The sequence below is a fragment of the Elgaria multicarinata genome, chromosome 11 (assembly GCF_023053635.1).
Source record: "Elgaria multicarinata webbii isolate HBS135686 ecotype San Diego chromosome 11, rElgMul1.1.pri, whole genome shotgun sequence".
NCBI classification, from domain to species: domain Eukaryota; kingdom Metazoa; phylum Chordata; class Lepidosauria; order Squamata; family Anguidae; genus Elgaria; species Elgaria multicarinata.
In genome coordinates, this window is record NC_086181.1 from 41,854,985 (window position 1) to 41,880,449 (window position 25,465).

The 25,465-nt window shown below is 40.9% G+C and overlaps 1 protein-coding gene across 1 annotated transcript; it reads right to left on the reverse strand.

Moving 5' to 3' along the window:
- Window positions 1–279: 279 nt before the first annotated feature.
- On the reverse strand, window positions 280–20,773 carry LOC134405919 (vomeronasal type-2 receptor 26-like). The gene is made up of 8 exons (XM_063137169.1): window positions 20,649–20,773; window positions 15,923–16,214; window positions 8,809–9,672; window positions 8,340–8,567; window positions 7,483–7,609; window positions 7,313–7,390; window positions 406–1,304; window positions 280–321 (listed from the first exon to the last, which is right to left on the reverse strand). The coding sequence occupies exons 1-8, from the start codon at window positions 20,771–20,773 to the stop codon at window positions 280–282; spliced, it is 2,655 nt and encodes an 884-aa protein (XP_062993239.1).
- Window positions 20,774–25,465: the final 4,692 nt, after the last annotated feature.

Genomic DNA, 25,465 nt, shown 5'->3' on the forward strand with positions numbered 1-25,465 from the left:
AGGGATGCTTTACAGTATATTCCTGCACTGAGCATGGGGATGGACTCGATGGCCTTACAGTCCCCTTCCAACTCTACTATTCTATGATTCTATGGAATGTGAAGACCTACCTAGGTGGTGGCCAACCCAGCAGGTAGAGGCAAATGTAGCCAGGCAAGATTGGCAAAAGCAGGCACTCCCGAGACAGATGCATGTGGGCAGCTATGCAGAGCTAAGAACCAACCTTGCAAGGTTGCCCCATATAACCCAAGTGCTCTGGACAGATTATGATACATAGAATCATAGATCAGACCCATTCTCCTTAGCTTGGAGTTTTGGTACCTGAATCAGAGGAAGAGGAAGAGGAAGAGGAAGAGGAAGAGGAAGAAGAAGAAGAAGAAGAAGAGCTAAGGTAAGAATACCTACAGTAGAACTTAATGCTACTAAATCAGTAGACAATATGCATAATAAGATAATAGACAGGTGGAGAAAGTGGTTTTTTTTTAAATAATGTATGATTAATTGCTTTTTGGTGTTCAATTCAGGCCTTAATAAAATGATGTAGCATTTAGGGACAAATATGCACCCCAGTAACCCAGCACTGGAAAACAAGATGGAGAAGATCTCCACAGCCACCAGGTATTTTCCTCTTGTGCTCAAGTATGTTGGAATAAAGCAGATCCACACAATGCAAAACACCAACATGCTGAATGTAATGAACTTGGCTTCATTAAAACTGTTAGGTAATTTGCGGGCTTGGAAGGCCACAATGAAACTGACAATGGCTAGGAAGCCCATGTAGGCGAGGATACAGTAAAACATGGTGACTGAACCTTCATTACATTGCAGAATGATTTCATCAGTTACTGAGTGCATATCTAAATCAGGGAATGATGGAGAGGTAGTCAGCCACAGAGTACAAATGCTTGCTTGAACAAGGGAGCATGGGAGGACAATGCAATATGCTGGTCTTTTGCCCACCCATTTGCTTAGCCGAGATCCAGGCTTTGTGGCTCTAAATGCAAGAGAAACTATGGTGGTTTTTTCCAGAACACAGGAAACAGCCACTGAGAAGATGATGCCAAAAGTTGGTTGTCGGAGAAGGCAGGTCACTTTCCCAGGTTGACCAAGGAACAGTAAAGAGGAGAGGAAGCAGAGCATGAGAGAGATGAGAAGAATGTATGTGAGATCCCAGTTGTTGGCTCTGACTATGGGGGTATCTCTGTGCCTAATAAATGTTCCTAGTACCAAGGCTGTAATCAGGCAGAATGAAACAGCAGCTGAGGCTAAACTGATCCCTAATGGTTCTTGGTAAGACAAAAAATGTATAATGGGGGGGGCGGAGCTTGGCAGCCATGGCGGTGGCAGGTTTCTTCTGAGGCTCTGAGCGGCGTTGCCGGAAAAAGCAATTATCTATTTTTTAATGGGCATAAATCTTTGAGCAAACGACAGGAAATGATTATAAAAGCTATCGGAGCTGGAAAGTGTTGAGAAGAGCCGATGGGATGAGGTGAGCTTGACGGAATGTCTTTATAAACTGCAGAGGCAAAACCGAAAGTAAAGTAACATGATTGATGTCGCAGTTTGAAAAGAAAGAACTTATGCTTGTTAGACGTTGATCTGATTTACAGCGATCCTCACTTCTCATCCTTTATCTTAAGTTGGAAAGATTGAAATACTGGCTTTGAAGTTGTTTGCTGTAATCTTTGTAAAGTGGAAAGTGGAAGCTGTTTGCGGTGTGCCGAGAAGGGGGGGGTGAAGGGGAAGAAACAGCATTCTGTGAGGGAGATGTGGGATTTTGAGAAACTGTGAATGATTGGATCTGATCCCCTCTAGTGAATGCTGTTGTGAACTGAATATATTTCCTCCCCCTCGGGAAGAAGGTGGTGTGTTTGGCACATAGAAGAGAAGCCAGTAAAAGTTGCTAAGGAAGTGGGGGCTCTAAGATTTATGCCCTACTCAGAAGGGTCCTATGTCCAACATTAAAAAAAAGATTAAGAAGTGGGAAAAGTTGAATATACAAAAAAAGAAACCTTCAAATCATAATTTAACCAACCTCTCCCACCTGGAAGATACAGCCCCTGGAACAGACCAGGAAGACGAAGTTATAGACCCAGTTTCTTTGGATACAGTACCAAATAAAGAAAAGAATATGGCTGAAGGGGGAAAAGCAATGGACAGCAACTTTCCCTCCCTAGCAGAAATTAAGGCAGTTATTGTAGAGAATAATATCATAATTTTTAAAAAAATGGATCTGCAAATGAATGAATTTAGACAACAAATGCGTGTTCTTTCGGATAAGACCGCAGAAAACTCGGATAAGATCAAAGAGATAGAGGCAAAAGCGGAATTGGACCAGAAGAAGCAAGAGGCTTTTGAAAAATCAACAAATATTCAATTTAAGGAATGGGAATTACGTCTGATCGCCTTGGAAGACCAATCTCGTAGATCTTCAATTCGAATAAAGCAGCTGAAGCAGATACAAGGAGAAGATCTTAGAGAAATCATTCTGAACTGGTTCAAAGAGCTGATGCCTGACATACCAATAGATGGATCGGATCTGGACCGAGTCCACCGCGTGGGGGGGCAAAACTACAAAGGGACTAGAGATATTTTGGTGAAATTTGGTAACTATTATAAAAAAGAGCAAATCATGAAAGAATTGAGATCTTTGACCCAGTTACAATATAAAGGCAAAGCAGTGCAAATTTATAATGATCTTTCTCAACATACATTAAATTGGAGACGGAGTATTAAACCAATAACTGGAATGTTAATGCAGAACAAAATTCCATACGCATGGGGTTACCCGGTTTTCTTAAGATTTACATATGGGAGGAGGGAACACAGAGTAACCTCATTGGATCAAGGTAAAGAATTGCTGAAGAGGCTGGGTCTGGATGGGGAAGCAAATGGGGCTGGAGTGGGTGGGGGAGGGAATGAGGCTGGGACATCTGGAGAGTAAGAGAATTGTTAATTATGTTTGGAGATAATTGCAAATAGAAATGCTAATATAGAAACCTGCCGGCCAGGCGCAGCACTGCCTCCCCCCCCCTTTAAAGTAGATGGCTGGAGTGCTAGACTCACGGGGATATGGGGGGGGATTAGAGTGGGGGGGTGGGGAGGGGGGGAAGGTAGGAGAGGAGGGATTGGGGTAGGAGGGTGGGGGTTTTATGTATGGAGTTTGTTTTTTTATGTAAGCAAGTTTGAACTGCTGAGCACAAGGGATCGGAAGAGATTTCAAAAGGGTGATTATGGATAAAAAGATAAAGGTATCAACACTCAATGTTAAAGGTTTGGGGGCAGTCGTGAAAAGGAAGAGAATAGAACAAATGCTTAATAAAGAGGGATCAGATATTATAATGGTCCAAGAGACACACCAAGGCTCCGAGAATTCGAATATGATAAAATTAAAGTGGTTAGCCTATTATGAAAAGTCATTAGGGACATCGAAAAAAAATGGAGTGGCCACTTTGATTTCAAAAAAAAGTGGGTTTATATTAGAAGAAGTAAAAAAGGATGATAAGGGCAGATATCTTATGTTAAAAGGTAAAATTGAGGGAAAGGTCTATACTTTGATTAATGTTTATGCCCCAAATGAGAGGCATAGAGAGTTTTTTATAAAGTTGTTTAAAGAAATAGAAGAATTTAAGGAGGGGTATGCTATATTAGCTGGGGATTTTAATATGGTTATGGATAATAAACGGGACAGGTCAAATCCCACTAATGTTGAAAAGAGGAACAATATGACTATATTGAATAAATTAGTAAAAGAAAATGATTATTTAGATTCGTGGCGTTTACTTAACGGGAATAGGCCTGGATTTTCATACTTTTCCCCAGTTCATCATACATACTCCAGGATAGATTATATATTTGTTTCAAAAGATTTTGCAACGAGGATCTGTAAAATGGAAATGGGGGTAATAAAAGTAACTGATCATGCCTTGTTAAGTCTAGAATTTACAGTTAAGAAAGATTATAAAGAGGCATATAGATGGAAGCTGAATACAAAGATATTGAAATATAATAAAATAGTAGATAAAATTCGGAAGGAACTGTCGGAGTCATGGGAAATTAATGAAAAAGGAGGAACAGCTGGGTCAGTCATTTGGGACACCATGAAGGCTGTAGCAAGAGGAATCTGTATTAGAGAAACATGTAGTTTAAAAAGACAACAACGTGCAGAACAGGAAAAGTTAGAGATAGAAATTAAAAACTTGGAGGAAAGATATTGGCGAGTTAAAGATAAATATAAATTAGTGGAAATACAAGCTAAGAAGAAACAATTAGAAAATTTAAATATAGAAGAGATTCAAAAGAATTTAATGTATATGAAAAGGGAATATTTTGAAAACAGTGATAAGAACTCGAGGTTGCTTGCCAAGCTCACACAAAAAGAAAAAGGGAGGAATGGGATAGAAACGTTGAAAGATAGCCGAGGGAATTATTGTCATGCAATGAAAGCTAAAATAAAAATTTTTCAGGAATTCTATCAGGAATTGTATAAGGGTAAAGAAAGTCAACAAGAAAAGGTGGAGGAGTATATTGGAAGGTTTATAAAGAAGGGAATAAAATTAGAATATAAGGAGTTAATGGAGTCAGTAATAACTCAAAGAGAAGTTGAAGAGGTTATTGATAAGTTAAAAGTTGGTAAATCACCGGGAGCAGATGGTTTGGGTCCAGAATATTATAAGGTCTTCAAAGACTGTTTAGTTCCAAAATTAATGGAACTTTATAATAGGATATTATCAGGAGAGAAGATACCTGAATCATGGGAACATTCAGTGATAATTCTGATCCCAAAACCAGATAAAGATTTGACTAATCCCGATTCTTATAGACCTATTTCTTTAATAAATCAGGATGCTAAAATTTTTACATCTATTATGGCCAAACGGCTAAATAAATTTTTGGCAGAATATATAGGAGCAGATCAATGTGGGTTTGTGGTAGGAAGGCATATGCATAATTTAGTGGGTAGAGTTTTAAATGTAATAAATGTAATTAAAAAAGCAAATATTAAGGCAGGTATTATGGCATTAGATATTTTTAAAGCTTTTGATTGTGTGAGCTGGCAGGCACTAAAGAGTATTATAGATAAATTGGGATTTGGAAATAAATTTAAAAATGTAATAGAACAGCTATATTCCCAAAATACGGCGGTAGTGGTGGTAAATGACGGACTTACTGAAAAGATACGACTAGCCAGAGGAACAAGACAAGGATGTCCGCTCTCGCCGGTCCTGTTTGTAATGGTTATGGAAGTTTTGGCGAAGGCACTAAGGGAGGATGAAGAGTTAGAAGGAATTGGAGAGGTAAGGGAAATAAAGTTAAACATGTTTGCGGATGACACTTTATTGACCATTAAGAATCCATTAAGAAAGTTAGAAAGAATTAAATATCAGTTGAGGGAATTTGAGGAAATTACAGGGTTAAAAATAAATTGGTCTAAATCAGAGATGATGTTGTTTAACTATACCAAGAAGGAAGAAAAGGATTGGGAATTTAAGGGAATGGAATTGAAAGTTAAGAATGAGATTAAATATTTGGGAATTAAAATTACAAAAAATTTAGAGAATCTTGAAAAGGAAAATTTAACGAGGTTAAAGAAAGAGGTATTAGAGAAATTGGAGAAATATAAAAGATTAAATTTATCTTGGTTCGGAAGAATAGCCTTAATAAAAATGAAGATATTAGCTAAAATTAATTTTGTATTTAGAATGTTACCTATAAAAATATCAGAAACCGAGATAAAAAGTTGGCAAAATATTATTAATAAATATTGTAATGGAGAAAAGAGAGTAAGAGTGAATAAAAATAATTGGTACCTAAGCCAAAAAAAGGGGGGAATGGGTCTCCCAAACATAAAATTATACTACGTAGCAAATAGATTAAGACATGTTGTAGAAGCAATTATGGGAGTAGGAGATTTATATTGGATGGAAGAAAAAACCATAAATAAGGTAGAGATGAATTTGGAGAATGTTTTTTTTAAAGACGGAGGAAGAAAGTGGGTTGGAAGTATAGATAATCCACTCCTGAGGACTCAATGGGAAATTTGGAGTAAATTTAAAGGGAAGCTGCTTCCGAGCAACTCTCCCTTAGCACCGATAATAATGTTAAAGAATTTCCCAGAGGATCTAAAGGGTAGATTATGTAAAATATTAAAAGAGAAAAATAAAATAAGATTAAAGGATTGGGTAAGAGATATTAAAACAAGAGAGGATATGGAAAATTTGTTAAAGGAGAAGAAGCTATCTTGGCTAGAATATGGTCAATTAGAGCAATGGAATAAAAAGTGGATTAAAGATAATAGAATGTGCAGAAAGATGATGAGGTTTGAAGAATTAGTAGTAAGTAAGGAGGAAGGGAAAGGAGGGAGTATAGTTTCAAAAGGATTAATGAGTGAAATATATAAAATATTGTTAGAGAAGGACTTTAGAGAGAATACAGAGAAAATGGTTTGGGAATCAGATTTGAAGATACAAATAGGGCGACAGAGCTGGGAGGGACTATGGAAACAAAGAGTGTTGAGAAGTTTATCAGTAAGAATAAAGGAGAATTATTTTAAAATCCTATGGAGGTGGTACCTAACCCCGGTTAGATTGAATAAGATAAGTGATCAACATTCAGCAAATTGTTGGAGAGGTTGTGGGGAAAAAGGAACGTATTTACATATGTGGTGGCAATGCAAATATGTACAAAGATTATGGAAGATGGTGTTCTCAGAAACTGAAGAAATAGTGGGAATGAAAATAGAACAAACACCAAAAATAGCATTGCTGTCACTATTTGAAGATATAAAGTGTGGAAAAGGAACTATAGAGCTGATATCGAATTTGTTGGTTGCAGCACGACTGATGGTAGCTAGGAACTGGAAGGTCCAAGGGGAATATACTATTGAGGAATGGTACAAAGAAGTATGGGACATAGCCATTAATGATAAACTGACATGTAATATTAAGTGGAGAAAAGGCGTAACTAAAATAAATGAGTTCGAAGGAATTTGGAAACAGTTCCTAGTGTTTGTGTTTACTAAGGGAAGTGGGAAACCACCAGCAGAAGAAACGATTAGATTTTGGACTCAAGAATGATCCCGAGGTGGGGGGTGCACTTTTATGTTAAGAACGAAGATGTTGTAGTATGATAAGGCATATGTAATAGTTTTTGATATTTGTACTCAACAATCATTCAATACGTATGCAGCAGATATTTGATGTTTTTCTTTTTCTTATTGTGTTTTGTTTCAGTTATATTTTGGTAATGTTTATCTATGTTTATATAGTGTTGAAAATGAATAAAAATTAAAAAAAAAAAAAAGACAAAAAATGTATAGTTTTGGGGATGCAACCATTTCTATACTTGTTTGGATAGTGGTCTTCTGGACATTTGAAACAGTCTTTCATATCTGAAAAATACAAATAGGTCCCATTTCAGTGCCCGTTCATCTGAAACAACCAACATTGTCTAATATGAAAGTTGGAATACAGCATTACCTACCAGTCTGATTTGAAATCTTCCCTACTGGGCAGGGGTCACAATCATAGCAGCAAAATTTTTCCCCTTCCTTCCTTCTCTTCTGATTACCAGGCTGGCAGCATTCATTACAGACAGAAACAGGAATCACCTGTCCACATATAGGAAAAATCTTTAGGTAGGAAGAATAGTTTTTAATGAAGTGTTCCCTTCATTTAGGTCCATGGAGGGATACAGTCTATCCTATAAAATGGTAATGAGATGTCATCCTAACCTTCATAAAATTGGGCCACTTTCACCAATATTTCTGAAATTTAGAGGTGCCAGAAAGAACTGTTGATTTTCCATACCATGACCTTTTCAGGTCAAGTTCTAAAATATTAAAGAAACAACAACAACAACAACAACAACAACAACAACAACATAATAATAATAATAATAATAATAATGCTACCCTCCATCTTCCAGAAGTGAAACTAAGAAGCAGTTTAACAATCAAATTTCAGGCATGTAATAAAAAAAATGAAACTAAGACTGATAATTGCAATTCATGCTTACACACACACACACACAGAGAGAGAGAGAGAGTCGATGGAAATCAGCATAATCATGTACAAACTTTGTTACAATACGCACGTGTAATACACAGATATTAATAATGACTCCTGTATATGGTTTCATGATTTTTGTACTGGCAACGTAATTAAAATAAAATAAAATACAGATATTTGTCGCCTTGGCAAAGCATCTTCTTTTTGAATATACTAGCTCAAACTGAGTTACTTCTAGAGTTTCTCCAGATTGGGTTGGACCAAATGTACCATATTTAGCAATTCATTTGGAGAAGAGATAATCAACCCTGATGACTATCAAATACATACCTGGTTAAAATGTCTGTGCCAAACAATCATATCTTCATTAATGATGAATCCATTTCCTCTATTATCACTGGGATCCAACCTTCCAATTTTCACTTTCTGGAAGGAGTTATTGAGCAATGTGACTATGTTCATGATGTCAAATCCACCTTCCAGTACCCTGTTGTCATTAAAGGAAACTGTCTCCTTTGCTGAGTTGTTAAATGAAACACTTTGAAGAAAAACGTGGAGCTTGTTGAAAGAGAAAAAACGAAACAAAAACAAACCAACAGTGTTAACCAGTTTTGGAGACTGCAGACTGAAATTCTTTTCAGGCTCCATGAAGTGAAAAAATGTTGCATACCGACAAAGCTTCATGAGTGAAAAAGGTGTAATACACATTTCATCCTTTCTTTTGAAGAAGAGAGATTTGGATTTATTATCACTTTACACTAGTATGTTTATTAAAATATTATGTTGTAATGGTGATTACCTGCCAAGGCTGCAGAGACTGAAGAGCAATGCTTCCACCCCTCACCATTGCTCTGTGTTTGGCCTGAGATAAAGACACGGCATGCAAAGCATGAGCTAAAGCATAAACAGCATTATAGATTCCATAGCTGTGGCCAGTCATGTGCACTTCAAAAAGACCCGCAGAAAGACTCTCTAGCTTCTCTGCTCCAGTACATAGTTCATCAACAATCACTGATGTTATGGGATCTGGGAAGAAACAGTCAAATGCTTGCTCCCAGAAATCTTTGAAAAAGTCATTTCCCTGGGTCCACTGAGGTGCTTTGGTGTGGATGAATTCCTTGAACCCTGGAAAATCTTTTGAGTGAATTGAGAAAGTGATGGCACCTTGGAATTGTTGAAAATCCCAATTTCTCTCAAGACCCGTCGATACAAAATCAATCTGGGTTGTCATAATCCACACCTTGCCATATGACACGTTTTCTCTATTTTCAGGATCTCTTAGAAATATAGCTGTCCTCAACAGTGAAATGGTCAAAGAATCTCCATACATGATAAATATACTGGCTTTAACATCTGTGACAGCTATATACACTCTTGATAATATAGCATACCCTTCACTTATGTTATCCATAGGGGCTTGTTGTGTGATTCTTCTTGTGACAGCTGAACACATTCCATTCTGGGAAAGCAAGGACTCCATGGTCTTCAAGAAATGTTCTCCACTATCATCATCCACAACAAGGAGTCCAACCCATGTCCATCTGAAATACTGAAGTAAATGGATAATTCCCATATACTGATAGGCTTCATTTGGGACCATGCGGTAAATGGAAGAGGCCTGAGTTGCTTCAATCTCTTCTGAGGCAAATGAGCCATACGTTATCTAAAAGAAAATGCAAACTCTCTCATCTCTGTAGGGGAAAAACTACAAGGCTAAAATTCCAGGGTCACAGACATTAGATATTCAGTAGGGGTGTGCACGGACCCCCCGCTCCGCTTCACTTGCAGATCCGCCATTTTTCGGAGCGGGTCGCTCCGCCCCGCCCCCGCTCCGCCCACTTCCGCTCCGCTCCGCTCGGAGCTCCGGATCGGATCCGGAGCTCCGTTTTTGCCCCCCCATAGGCTTGCATTGAAAGCTAAAAAAGTAAACAACTTTTTTTCCGTTGAAGTTAGAAACCTCACGTTTGGCACCATGACACCTCATGGGCGTATACACACACACGCCAAGTTTCAAGGCAATCCCATCATCCCCTGATTTTTGGCGAATTTTTGAAAATCGGGCACCCCATTCACACCCCTTGGGATAGCTCCGTCAATTTGCATGTTACAAACCTCAAACTCGGCACCAGGGCAGCTTATCCATGTGTCCACATGCACGCCAAGTTGCAAGCAAATCCCATCATCCCCTGATTTTTGGCGCGGCTCTACCCTCTAACGCACCTCCCATAACCCTAATTCACACCCCTTTAGATAGCTCCGTCAATTTGCACGTTAGAAACCTCAAACTCAGCACCATGATAGCTTATCCACGTGTCCACATGCACGCCAAGTTTCAAGGCAATCCCATCATCCCCTGATTTTTGGGGAATTTATGAAAATCGGGCACCCCATTCACACCCCTTGGGATAGCTCCGTCAATTTGCATGTTAGAAACCTCAAACTCGGCACCAGGAGAGCTTATCCATGTGTCCACATGCACGCCAAGTTGCAAGCAAATCCCATCATCCCCTGATTTTTGGCATGGCTTAACTCACCCCAAATTGTCCCATTCTACAACTACGTCAATTTGCACGTTAGAAACCTCAAACTCAGCACCATGATAGCTTATCCACGTGTCCACATGCACGCCAAGTTTCAAGGCAATCCCATCATCCCCTGATTTTTGGGGAATTTATGAAAATCGGGCACCCCATTCACACCCCTTGGGATAGCTCCGTCAATTTGCATGTTAGAAACCTCAAACTCGGCACCAGGAGAGCTTATCCATGTGTCCACATGCACGCCAAGTTGCAAGCAAATCCCATCATCCCCTGATTTTTGGCGCGGCTTAAACTTTTTAACTCACCCCAAATCAAGTCCCATTCTACAACTACGTCAATTTGCACGTTAGAAACCTATCCTTTGGTCCCATGACAGCTTACCCATGTGTCCCCATGGACACCAAGTTTCAAGGCAATCCCATCATCCCCTGATGTTAGGGGAACTTTTGAAATTTGAACACTCCAGTATGTCAGGGATTTAAAGTTGCAATTGCAGACAGCTCAATGGGGCCAGTTCCAAGGCAATCCCAACATGCCACGAGATAACCCTAAATCTTCTGGCACATTTGAAAAAGGGATTATTGAATTTGATAAAGTCTAAGTGAGCGCAGGAAGGACTTCTCCCCTGAGTCAAAGCAAGACACATACACCATCGCTGCAAGGCGGGAAGGGGAGAATTATTATTATTATTATTATTTATTTATATAGCACCATCAATGGAAAGCAGGCAGGCAGCATGCATTGTAGTGCCGCAAGGATGGCTTGAGCACTAACGCATAGCAAACCAACCCATAAGTGGGCGCAAAGTGAGGCAAAGATGGCTGGTTGTTTCTTTCTAAGCCAGCAGTTACGCCTTGAGGGGCACAGAGGAGGACGATTGGGAGCAAACCAGGCACCAGGCGGGCAGAGAGGCAGGCAGAGTAGGCGAGGAGTCAGTCCTGGCAGATGCCCCACCACAGCAGCACCCCGGGGGAGGCGGGCAGGCAGGCAGGCAGGCTGCGGGCATTTCTGGGGGCACAAGGAAGTGATGGCTGGTTTCTAAGCCAGCATTGCAGTTAGTCACGCATTGCAAACGCAAACCATCCCAGCGAGTCGGTCACCGAGGAGGACAGGCTAGCAGAGGGGCAGGCAGAGTGACATGTCATAGATCTAGTATTGGGGAGGAGTCAGTCCCGGCAGATGCCCCAACACAGTAGCACCCTGGGTGGGCATTGGAAAACGCCATCTTGTGGGTCAATACTTCCCCCACCCCATGTCCTGCAGGGTTGCCTGCCTAACCCTTGTGGGGATGGGAGATGGAGAGCTTAGAGTGGCAGTGCCAGCAGCAGCCTTCGGCTTTCCCCTGGAACCAGTCGCCTTGCCCGCCTCTTTCCCCAGCAAGATCGCCTGGTGCTGCCTATGAAGATGCATCTTCATGCTGCTGGTTCCATAATGCCCTGTCGATGAACCCCTGCTTAGGCTGAGTTTGCAGTGGCGACAGACAGCAAAGCGGGGATCCGCTCCCAACTCAAAGTGGTCCCACACGATGCTTGTCTTTCGTTTCTGTGGTGACACCACCAATTGCCCGCCTGAGCTCTCTGGTGTTGCCACAGAAACAGGGGTGTGGGATGAGACTGGGGAGAGAGCCTCGGCCTGCTGCTGCTCCTCCTCAGCCCCCACATCCTGGAGGCCCACCGCCTCCTCCTCCTCCCCCCCCTCCACTGTGCTGAGGACCTCGTCTAGGTCCATCAGCGGGCTCGTGGGCTGAAAGGAGAATGAAGGAGTTGGGGATACTCCTCCTCCTCTAATGGCACTGCTGCCACGTGCCTCTTGCAAACGGGCACTTTTCCCATTCCCACCCTCAAAAAGAGAACGCCGGGCACAAGTTGCAGAAGAGAGTGGCTCTGCCTGCTGCTTGTCCTGCTTCTGTTTTGGAGCAGTCAGCCAAGGAGTTGCCCGTTTGAGTTTCACAGGAGGAGAGGAAGCCCTGCTGGCAGACTGAGCCTTGCTGCTTTCAGCACGCCTGCTTTCTCTTTTCATGATGACTAACAAAATATTAATACTACTAATACTATGTATAAGGTACTACTAAGAATATGTATAAGAAGAATATAATATGTTTAAATGTAGGGAAATGGGACAAGAACAATAAAATATACTACTACTAATATGTATGAGAATATACTACTAAGAATATCTACAAGAATATAATAATATGTTTTAGAATATTACTAATAAATGTAGGGAAATGGGACAAGAAATGGGACAACCACTACTATAAGAAGAACAAAATATGAATACTACTACTAATATGTATGAGAATGTATACTAATAGACTACTAAGACTATGTCAAAGAATATAATAATAATATGTTTAAGAATAGGGAAATGGTGTGCGTATGCTTTCCCCAAAATGCTCAATCTGTGGCTGCCTGTTGAACTTGACAAAAGCAGCCCACTCCGTCGAAGTTACACAGAGAAGAAAAAGAGAATCCAATTTTTTTGGTATATTTGGTATATAGAAGATAGAAGGAAACACAATCAGGATTTAAGAGAGGGGAGGGGGAAAAAGAACCAACCACTACTATAAGAAGAACAAAATATGAATACTAATATAATATGTATGAGAATATATACTAATGGACTATGTGAAAGAATATAATAAAATATGTTTAAGAATATAAATGTAGGGAAATGGGACAAAAAGTGTGTGTATGCTTTCAAAAGAAAGCTTTCACAAAAGCAGAACAGTCAGGCTTTAATACAGGGAAGGGGGGGGCAACCAACCCAACCACACACTCCAAAATTCAAAAATAAAGTTTATATTAAATCAAAGTAAGGGGAAAACACAGGGCAAACTAAGCTACAAGTCAGAAAGAAGCAAACAAACACACACACGCGCCAAACTAAACCTATATTAAATTAATCTATCTCCAAAGCAGGAGCACTAGCTAAGTAAGTGTTCCCTCCACGAACGCCAACCCACAAAGAGACACAAAACAGAAAGTTCTCAGGGTGGGTCTGCCTTAGTCCCCCCTCCAACGCTGGGATTGGAGGAGGATGCTTTCTGAGGAGATGAATTCTCATCAGGATTGGGAGTTGAATGTGCCTGTCATCGCTTCCAAAAAAATAATAATAATAAAAAAAAAAAACCCAAACCCCGATTTTTAAAAAAATATTGCACGTGAACCACAGCACGCAGAAAGTTGAGAGTGGTCTCAAAATGACCCCCATCCACGACTCTCTGTGCACAAGAATTTTCAGAACGATAGCTTAAACCCCCCCCCAGTTATCCCCGATTCTTTCCCTCAATGCAATCCTATGGGCGAAAAGCCGAAACGCCGTTTGAGCCCTGCGGTTGACCCGATTTTTAAAAAAATATTGCACGTGAACCACAGCACGCAGAAAGTTGAGAGTGGTCTCAAAATGACCCCCATCCACGACTCTCTGTGCACAAGAATTTTCAGAACGATAGCTTAAACCCCCCCCCAGTTATCCCCGATTCTTTCCCTCAATGCAATCCTATGGGCGAAAAGCCGAAACGCAGTTTGAGCCCCGCGGTTGACCCGATTTTTAAAAAAATATTGCACGTGAACCACAGCACGCAGAGAGGTGAGAGTGGTCTCAAAATGACCCCCATCCACGACTCTCTGTGCACAAGAATTTCCAGAACGATAGCTTCAAAAACAACGTAGTTATGCGCGATTATTTGCCGCAATGCAATCCTATGGCGAAATGTTTTCAAGATGGCGACCGGAGCGCTCCGACTGAACTCGGAGCTCCGAAAAATGGTCGCTTCTCTTCGCCTTGCTTCTAGGGGGTCCGCGGTCCGCTCCTACTCCGCCTCTGGGTAAGGCGGAGCAGGCCAATCCGCTACTGCTTCTACGCTCCTAATCGGAGCGGAGCACATCCCTAATATTCAGGCACACACAAGCCCTTATAACCCCCCTTGCACATACTAAATAAAGTTGCAAGGCTCAAGAACTCCCCCCCCACACACACACACCCATGTGTGTGTATTACTGCCACAGTATCTACAGTAATGTTTAGCTTCATCACACCAGGGCTATACTGTGCAATCACTGCGAATTGCATGCAAAGGACTCTGAAGTTTTCCATCTTATAATCTGCTCTGACTGTGAAGTACTCCCATGCATCCTGCTTTAATTGTGCTTCTTAGCCAAAAGAACCGACCTATTTTATAACCTCTTTAAGAGCAAATCTTTTGTTGTTTTCCAAGCGGCCACTGGGGGTGCAGGAGGAGGATTTGACATGGTTAAAGTACAAATTAAACAAATCCTTACATCTGCATACGTTTGAAAGATAAAGACATCAACATTGGCACAGTAATAGTTACTAAGGAGAGCTTTAAGCATACCAAATTTGAAATAGATTGAGTCATCCGTTGATTTTTTATTTATTTTATTTCATTTCCCCCCTTAAACCCTTTTCCTGGTATGCAAAGGATCTTAGGTGCGCTGCTGCCCAGGGTGTGATTTAGCTGACAAGAAGAAGAAGAAGAAGAAGAAGAAGAAGAAGAAGAAGAAGAAGAAGAAGAAGAAGAAGAAGAAGAAGAAGAAGAAGAAGAAGAAGGACAGTTTTACTCTACAGGGGATAATTCGAGGAAAACAGGTAGGTGGGATGAAGTCCCATCAGTAAATCAAGCCTCCTGCTTTTTAAATGATTATAGGATGTGTTGTTTAACCCCCACCTCACCTCCACTGTCAAAAATGACTTTCGGGGGCGGGGGAAGGCATTGGTGACTGTTCTGTAGTCACACTTTTTGAAGAGATAGGATTTTTTTAATTGCAAACAATGGAGGTTTTGTATTGGAGTTGTGGAGACTTCTTGTATTGGAGTTGTGGAAAACTGTTTCCCCTATGTTGATTTACTCTTTAAAATAAGCTGCTGCTGTTTCTCCTTCTCCAAATTCTTCTTCTGACTGTTCAGCTCCAAGCATTCCAAACTGCCACTCCTGATATCAGCTTAACATTGCAACTATTGATGAAGGCAGAAGCTGAAACATTTAGCACTAAATCCATTTTTTTTTCATTTTTTGTTTTTAGTCAATCTAGCTGCCTACACACACACATTTCTCTGTGTGCATACAGAGAGAGAGAGAGAGAGAGAGAGAGAGAGAGAGAGAGAGAGCAGTAGCAGTTTCTTCATGCAGGTTTCTATTTACACCACAGTATTCGTTACATTTTAAGAATGCTGAGTTTTAGTCAAGGGCTTCTCTGGTTGACCCTTCTCGTATTATGGAAATATACTGTTATTTTCAGCATTTAGTTCTTCTTCTGTGAGACACACCACTCTCTTCTTCTGAAACACAAAATCAGTCACCAAATAACAAAAGAATGCAATTACCCTAATACTCCCATTCATTTATCCTACCTGTGGTATCTTGTAGAGACTTAAGATATCTGTCATATGGAAGGAGGTATCAGAGCCCAGTCCCCCGATAATGCCTATGAGTGTTTTCTTGAATTCACATTTGTAGTTGGGAACAAATTTATGTGATTTAAAGAGCAGGTCCAACATGGTCCGATAGGTCATCCTCACATCATAGTAGCTGTCATAGATGTGGAACCCAAGGCTGATGTTAGGCAAGATCTTAGGATCTTCGTTGATCTCTTTTATGGCAAACACCAAGGCCAAAACATGCTGGTAGAACTTGGTCAGCACACTGCCAACAGATTTAGTGGATTATTTGAGGATAATAAATCAACAATGCATGAAGCCATTATCCCACAATAACAGTAATGGTTGCAGATGTTCCTGATTTAATAAAGACCTTCTACCCACAAGTAATATACGATTCAGAAGAATACTAAGCTTAGTTCTCCGCATATTATATTTGAAACACTGTGTTTTCTCTTGTGGTGGTATGGGTGGTGGTGGTGATAATTGTCCAGTTCTTCCATGTCATATGTCTTACTGGTCATTTGGCTATGAAGTTGTAATGAAGCTCCCTTGTATACAATGCACTCCCCAAGGAGGTGGTTCTGACATTGGAGTTGCAAAGTTTTTGGTGTCAGCTCAAAGGCCACATTCCATAATAATAATAATAATAATAATAATAATAATAATAATAATAATAATAGATATATTCTTTCTTTTGATCTTATGTCTTTGTTATTGTTTGCTTGTTTTTTTATCATATATAATTTAAAATTTCAGTCATACTCTCGTACACTGCACAGATATCCATAAGGATGAAAGGTGATATAAACATATTTTAATAAATGAATGAATAATGAATGAATAATGAATAAGTATAATGAAGCATTTTCTTCTTTTTCCGACTCAGGACACACACACACACACACACAAATTCACCTATGCAACCATCACATGCTTTGAATGAATTTCACTGTGGTCCATAAAAAAACTCATCAAAAGGACCCCCCAAAAAACTATGAGTGGCCAGTAACAGGTGTGCTATAAAACACTCATCTGCTGATGCTCATTCGGTCAGTTACTTACCTTCAGCCTAACCCCCATCACAAAGTCGTAGCAAGGATAAAATAGAGAGGAGAAAGATCATGTAAGCCACTGTGTGCTTCTCATGGGGTTGGGGGAGTGTGGAAATAAAGAAATGAAATTTAAAAAAATGAAGAGATGGAATTAAAAATACAATTTGCTTGCTTCTGCTTCTTCTTCTTCTTCTTCTTCTTCTTCTTCTTCTTCTTCTTCTTCTTCTTCTTCTTCTCCCACTCCTCCTCCCCCCAATACTGGCACTCGATGGAGATTTACAAAATTAAAACATACACAATCAAAACATATAAATAGAAATATACAAATTTTAAGTTATAATGAAACCAGCTGTAATATTAAAATATTTTTTAAAAAATTAAAACAAATGAAAATTAAAAAAATATCAAGTGCCATAGTTTTTTTCTTTCTTTCCTTATTTCTCCCCCTTATTTATATCCTTATACATATAATCAACAGGACTTCATAAGGCTCTTGAAAAAGCATTTCCTTATGGTGTTTTGTTTGTCTCTTTGCAGATTTCTTCACTTTGTGTAATCTGATGTTGGCATTTGAAGCCATTTCTTCATTTTCTTAATTCTAGGGTGTTGGATAAGTGTTGCATCTCCTCCTCAATAACTGGATTGGTTTATGAGTGAACAAATCTATATTTACTCAATAATCTTATTAGAATGCAGAAAACTCTAAAAAGAAATTGAGATGAAGGAGTGGGCCTGAGTTGGACCCATCCTCCATGTATTTTCTTTGAGAATTCATTTCCCCATATCCATCTGTTTTGTGACTTGATGGAGCTCAGATAATAAAGAAGTGAAAAAAAACACTTACTGTGGAACCTCAAACAGGTTCTGTGAGGGATGATTGGTGAATGTAAGTTCATAGAAATGATAAAAGATGTGAGAAACAACCCCACCAATGAGGAGGCCACCTAGCTGATACCATTCATGAGGAACAGGGAGGGGATCGTTCACCAGGCACTTTGTAGTATCTACATCACACAAAATGGAAGGCAGTAGAAACAGGAAAATCAACAGCCATGACATTTTTGTGTCAAAACTTCCCTTCATGCAGATTTTGCTATACCCATTTGCAAGAGTTGCCTGTTCAGCTACATCGGAGGATGCCTGAAACTGCCGATACACCTCTTAAAGGAAAATGTATCAGCCTTACTTTTCACTACTATACTATTACAAATATCTAGAATATTAGCTCCAGTCGCCCTCAAATTTCATTTCAGGCTGAAAAGATCACAATGGCACATGGGTTGTATTTATTACCACATTCAGACCTTCTTCTTTACTACAGTATTTTCTAGGGCCTTTGGAAAAGTCCTATCTGTTTTATTCTCCCTGGTGAAAAAATTATGGTGATTCATATAATTACTGAGAGAAGTTACCTCTTCAGACCTTTGCACCTGAGCGGTACATTTGTTAACAAATAAGTCTGTAGAAAAACACTGATTCACCTCCCAGCAAAAAAATAAAAAGGTGTGAAACTGACCAACTAATTTGAACAGACTTTTTTTCTTGAGGTATTAACTCCCCACAAACACACACACACACACACACACACACACACACCCTATAATAGTATAGTAGTGAAAAGTAAGGCTGATACATTTTTGTCTGTCTCTTCTGCCAAGACTCTTGTTCATGCATTGGTTATTTCTCGGTTGGACTACTGCAACCTTCTTCTCACTGGCCTTCCTTCTTCTCACATCAGTCCGTTGGTTTCTGTTCACCACTCTGCTGCTAAGATCATCTTCTTGGCTCGCCGCTCTGACCATGTTACTCCACTTCTGAAATCTCTTCATTGGCTTCCAATTCACTTCAGAATCCAATATAAACTTCTCCTGTTGACCTACAAAGCTTTTCACTGTCTAGCTCCTTCCTATCTCTCCTCTCTCATCTCACACTATTGCCCCGCTCGTGCTCTTCGCTCCTCTGATGTCATGTTTCTCGCCTGCCCAAGGGTCTCTACTTCCCTTGCTCGGCTTCGTCCATTTTCTTCTGCTGCCCCTTATGCCTGGAACGCTCTTCCAGAACATTTGAGAACTACAAGTTCAACCGCAGCTTTTAAAGCTCAGCTAAAAACTTTTCTTTTTCCTAAAGCTTTTAAAACTTGATGTTGTTCTGACTTTATACTGTTAGTTTTACCCTACCCAGTGCCTATTTACCCTACCCTGTGCCTGTTTGCATTCTCTTCCCCTCCTTATTGTTTTATTATGATTTTATTAGAATGTAAGCCTATGCGGCAGGGTCTTGCTATTTACTGTTTTATTCTGTACAGCACCATGTACATTGATGGTGCTATATAAATAAATAATAATAATAATAATAACACACACACACACATTCCCCCACAAACAGGTGTGTGTGTATGTGTATGTGTTCTGAACCATTTCATCTCCTTATCAGCATGTTTAGTTAGGAGTATGACTGAATTAACTTAGTGGGCCTCTTCTTCTCCCTCCAAGTGGTGGGTGTGTGTGTGTGTGTGTGTGTATGTGTGTGAAGTAGAGATCAAGGTGGGTGAAGGTAGAGACCAGGGTGAGCTTTCAGGTAGCCTGTTTCTAAGCTTTGTTCATAGAAAAGTGCCCAGAAGAAGAAACCTTGAATGTTTCAGGTTAGGTGTATGGCTAGAGACATATGATGATTGAAAACCATTTTAAGGGTTTTTCATAGTGCAGTGTGGTGGCCTTGGAAGAATGGTGACCTAATGGCACTATGCTTGGCTGCCCATGACATTTCATCTACACTGGCTGATATATGGGCCTGTCCAGACATCATGCTAATCCCATCAAGAGGTGAACTACCTCTTGATGGGATTACCTACCTTGTGTGGTGGGGTAATGACCCTGAGGGTGGGGTTTTCACATCTTGTGTGACAAGCTGTCTGTATTTCAATCTGGCTCTTCTGTGGGGAACTCCCTGTGACCAGCAAGATGGAAGCCTAGAGCATCTCCCACGTCCAATGACACTCTAGCTAGTGCAGGCTTTCTCTATGGTTGTCGTTGTATAGTGACGACTGGCGCATCCAGCACATGCCTTTCCCCGAAGTTGCCAGCCACTGGCATAACTGGTGGTGGCAATGGGAGGATGCAAATTTATCCAGAGACCAGGGATGAGTAAGTGAACCAACCATGGACTGCTGTGTGGGTCCCACTCAATTTTTGCCCCCCCCCCATAGTGGTTTCCCTCTTCCTCTCTGCTTCATAATTTCCCTGCCTACCCTCTCACCCACCTCTGTGTGTGTTTGAATACATCCTCTGTCTACTCCACATAACAATGCCAGTCTTACAATGGAAGAATCCACAAATTTCACTCCTTGGTTGGTTATGTAAACTGGGATCCATGCAAAGCCCATGCACTTTATTTATTGATTTCCCCCGCCACAAGGAATTTCTACCACTTTTCTTTTCTTTTTTTAAAAAATCCAAAACGGTCATGATAAAATGCAATAAACCCAATCATTAAAATGAATAAAAGTCAAAAATAAAACAATGATCAAAACAATACAATCATTATCATAACCAGGGATAGTAAATGATAGCAGTTAGGGAAAAGAAGTATGTCTTTTGTTGTCAATGGAAGTACTCCATACCTGGAGTTGATCATCGGCCACTCACTCAAGCACATTGTCCAGGAAGGAAATGTTAGCAACTGGACTACAGTTATTTTCATTGGATGGGTCCAAGTTAAGCTCCTTATGGAGTGGACTGATTACTTCCTCCTTTAAATTGGTTTGTACCATCTCTTCTCTTGGAGAGGAATTTACAGCCTCCTAGACCCAGCCAATCATCCCCTCCCTACTAGGAGGGCAATAAGCAAGCATGCATGTGGTTCACTGAACATGACCAAGCTGCCTGTTCCCATTGCGAAGTGTACGGTGAGAAATAATGAGATGAGACACGTAAAATGGAGTTAAATATGGGCCACATTTATTCAAGATCTGCAAAGGGAGAGAAGGCCTAAGCGGGCATCATTGTTTGGCCAAGCTGCAGGCCATTGTTAGGATTGGGCGAACCTGTCGCGTTTCTAAGAAAACTCCTGCTTTCGATGGGAGGCAAATGACGAGGCTTGCTAAGTAATCCACAAAGCTTTTATTAAGCAACAAACGTCTCTTCTACCTGAAGAGAGACTAACCTCTTAGAAATGTTCCCCTAGGCAAAACTATGCAAACTAAGCAAAACACCCATAACTTCAGAGAGCCTGGTGTGGAGGCAGGTTCTGGAGTAATTGAACCGACTTTCTCATGCCTTCCTTTTGCGCCGGGAGTTTGAGCTTCCAGTGGACGTTAGCATCAGCTAGCTTGTGGGGATGCTCACCTCCAGAAGAAACTTCACTTCCCACTGAGGCCACAGCTAGACCTAAGGTTTATCCTGGGATCATCCAGGGTTCGCCCCTGCCTGAGCACTGGATCCCCTGTGTGTCACCTAGATGAACAGGTTTGACCCCTGGACGATCCAGGGATAAACCTTAGGTCTAGCTATGGCCTGAGTGTGTAGGATTTGGCCTTGAGGAGATAAGCTCTGGAGAGGGCTGACTCCCAGCTGGGGAATCGCCCATGAGAGCTTCCTCCCCCACTGGTACAGGCTGGCTGGTGTCTGGTGCTGCATCTTCTAATTCTGAATCTGATTCTGATTGATTACCTGAAACATCTTCTCCCAAAACAGGAGCAGCAGGGTTAGACATTCACAGCCCATGACGTGGCGCCTGTCAATTCGCCACCCCATATGCTTGCCCCTCATGGCGTAGGGAGGCCTTTCGGTGTCAACCCCCCCACCCCCAAGGCCGCCTGGCTCTGAATGGGTGAGGAGGGTTGGCCTCCAAGGTAACTCTTATACCCCACTGGTGTTGCAAGGCTCCCAGTTGTGGGCCCTCAGGGATTACCTCTCACCACAACGGTGCCTGTGAATGCCCACCAATAGTAAACCAGCTCCAGATGCCCACTCCTACCTGCCTATCACAAATGTGACCAAATTGAAAGAACCGAATCAACCTAATTAATACACCTCTGCTGTCTTACAGTGTGAAGTAGGTGAAAAAAAACTCATAACCAAGTTAGATTATGAGCAAAAGAATCCTACTTGCCCCCGCCCCCCCCCCCCCGGAAAGGGCAAGCAGCAATCCCACAGTGTTTACAGGGAGGGGAGGAAGGGAGCCGTGCAGCAAGGAGAGAGGGTGGGGAGGGGTGAGCAGGGCCTTAAGAAGCCACTCTGTCCCCTCTCCATACCAGTGACACCATATGGAGGCTCACCAATGGTATGCCTCCTTGTCCCGTCCCACTCACCCCCATCTGCAACTGGCCTCCCCCGCCCAGGCAAGCTGAGTGTGGGGAGGAGGCATTTGTGAGGCTTCAACAACTGAAAGTCATTCAATGCAGTTGGACCAGATGGTGTTCTGGACACCTTTAATGTTGGAATTATCCATACATTGGTAACCACCTGCTGGGTTTGCTGCAATGTGTTAGATGTGGGGCAACCATTGAGGACAGTGTCAGAAACGTCAATCAGTACCCCAGCAACCAAACATATCAATCCACAGATCATTGCAACATATACAAACTTGAAATTTTACAATACCATTATAAACATTGACCCTTTTTACTTCAGTTTTTCTTCAGATGGAATCATAGAATCATAGAATAGCAGAGTTGGAAGGGGCCTACAAGGCCATTCAATGCAGGAATCCACCTAAAGCATCCCTGACAGATGGTTGTCCAGCTGCCTCTTGAAGGCCTCTAGTGTGGGAGAGCCCACAACCTCCCTAGGTAACAGATTCTGTTGTCGTACTGCTCTAACAGTCAGGAAGTTTTTCCTGATGTCCATCTGGAATCTGGCTTCCTTTAACTTGAGCCCGTTATTCCGTGTCCTGCACTCTGGGAGGATCGAGGAGAGATCCTGGCCCTCCTCTGTGTGACAACCTTTTAAGTATTTGAAGAGTGCGGTCATGTCTCCCCTCAATCTTCTCTTTTCCAGGCTAAACATGCCCAGTTCTTTCAGTCTCTCTTCATAGGGCTTTGTTTCCAGACCCCTGATCATCCTGGTTGCCCTCTTCTGAACACGCTCCAGCTTGTTTGCGTCCTTCTTGAATTGTGGAGCCCAGAACTGGACGCAATACTCTAGGTGAGGCCTAACCAGGGCCGAATAGAGAGGAACCAGTATCTCCCGTGATTTGGAAGCTATACTTCTATTAATGCAGCCCAAAATAGCATTTGCCTTTCTTGCAGCCATATTGCACTGTTGGCTCATATTCAGCTTGCAATCTACAACAATTTCAAGATCCTTCTCGTTTGTAGTATTGCTGAGCCAAGTATCCCCCATCTTGTAACTGTGCCTTTGGTTTCTATTTCCTAAATGTAGAACTTGGCATTAAATTTCATCCTGTTGTTTTCAGCCCAGCACTCCAGCCTATCAAGATCACTTTGAAGATGTATTACATCTTCCTGTCAGATTGTTGTGAAAACCAATGATGTATTTTATCCAGACCTCTTAAAGAAAGAAATCATTTCTTGTCTTAGTGGTGTTCTAGTGACCAGTTCAAAAATTATAAAGGTTTTCCTAACTCGTTAAGCCAATGGCAACAGCTGCTGGCAAATTAAGTTGTGCATGCTCAGTTTTTTTCTGAAGCTAAACTGCTGCCAGTCCTTCAGTGTTTTCAAAGGGATTGTATGTTGTGGAGGCATCTTGTGGATTCAATGTGCAATGCCTATTCCTTAGGTTGGGAATGTGAACTCCCAGGGGTAAATAAGGATATTTTAAAGCCCTATTCTTTCTGTAGGATGGATGAATCTGTCCTGGTCACATAGGGCTCATCTACACCAAGCAGGATATTGCACTATGAAAGCAGTATGGAAGCTGTATATAAAAGTCAGGAGCCACACTACTGCCTTTTTTTATATATATATATATAATTTTTATTCGTTTTCTACACTATATAAACATACATAAAACATTACAATAATAATAATAATAACAAAAAGAAAAACATCAAACATCTGCTACATACATATTGAATAAATGTTGAGTACATATATGTTGAATAACTATTACCTATACCTTATCATACTACAACATCATCATTCTTAACATAAAAGTGCACCCCCCACCTCGGGATCATTCCTGAGTCCAAAATCTAATCGTTCCTTCTGCTGGCGGTTTCCCACTTCCCTTAGTAAACACAAATATTAGGAACTGTTTCCAGATTCCCTCAAACTCATTTATTTTAGTTACGCCTTTTCTCCACTTAATATTACATGTCAATTTATCATTAATGGCTATATCCCATACTTCTTTATACCATTCACACTACTGCCTTATAGCAGTATTGAAGTGCACTGACAACTGTTGGGGATCATTGACACATGCCATATACTGCTTTTATACCGCTTTCATAGTGTTATATCCTGCTTGGTGTAGATGTGTCATGGGCCCCAACACTTGTCAGTGCACTTCAGTACCACTATAAAGCAGTAGCATAGATCCTGCAGTGTGCTTCAGTACCGCTATAAAGCAGTAGTGTGGCTCCTGCCTTTTATATACTACTTTCATACCACTTTCATAGTGGAATATCCTGCTGGTGTAGATGATCCCATTGCCACTTTTTACTTCTAGAGGGTGATGAGAAAGACGAGCTTTGGGGGAGATAGCGTGCTCCCCCCCCACCACCACCTTCTATTCATATTTAGAGTTTAATTCTGGAGAGAATGGCCTCATAAAGCTAGATTCCCTCAATGTTCATATGATTTGTATCCTTATCTTATCATATTCAGTAGTGTAATAAGCCTAGATCTCATGACATTGAGCACTATAGCTTGCTCAGATTGGCTAATTTCATTACCATGTTTCATGGCACACCACATCCTATTGCGGGATAATTGAAGAAGGCCAACAGTATGGTAAGTAAGGGGGAATCTTAAAATTGGTGCAAGGTGAGTAAGCATCCAAGTTGAACACAAAACCAAAGAATAATCTCAGGATGTAGCAAAGAACAGGGATCAGTGTTCACAATGCAAGACAATGGCCCCGTTCAGACAACACGTTAATCCATGCTGCTTAACCACAAAATGTTTAACAGAATGCATTAACCTTACTGAATTCCATTAACCATTTTGTTGTTAAGCAGCATGGTTTAGCGTGTTGTCTGAACTGGGCCAATGTGTTACAAAAATCTCTTTGGACATTTGTATAATCCTTGGAAGAAGCCCTAGTACTACAGAATGAGGGTGAAATTCATTGAACTTTTCATTAATAAAATCATTCACAGCATCTTTCAGTGATTCTCTTTTTTTCTGTGAAATCTTAATATTGAAAGAAGATTTGCAGAGAGATGGAAATATACTTTTAAGAGAATATGAGAATTTAATGTGATATTAAACCACATGCTCCTAAAACCATTGTACAATATACATAACAAGATAGACATGTTGGAGAAAACAGATTAT

Bases quoted from the DNA above. Each gene is read 5' to 3' on its own strand.
- LOC134405919 (XM_063137169.1), bottom strand. From the start codon at position 20,773: ATGGTACAAACCAATTTAAAGGAGGAAGTAATCAGTCCACTCCATAAG. The intron at 16,215-20,648 runs GTGAGTGGCCGA...ATCTGTTGGCAG, and splicing joins TTCCTGGACAATGTGCTTGA to TGTGCTGACCAAGTTCTACC. The intron at 7,391-7,482 runs GTAGGTAATGCT...TGTATTTTTCAG, and splicing joins GAAGATTTCAAATCAGACTG to ATATGAAAGACTGTTTCAAA.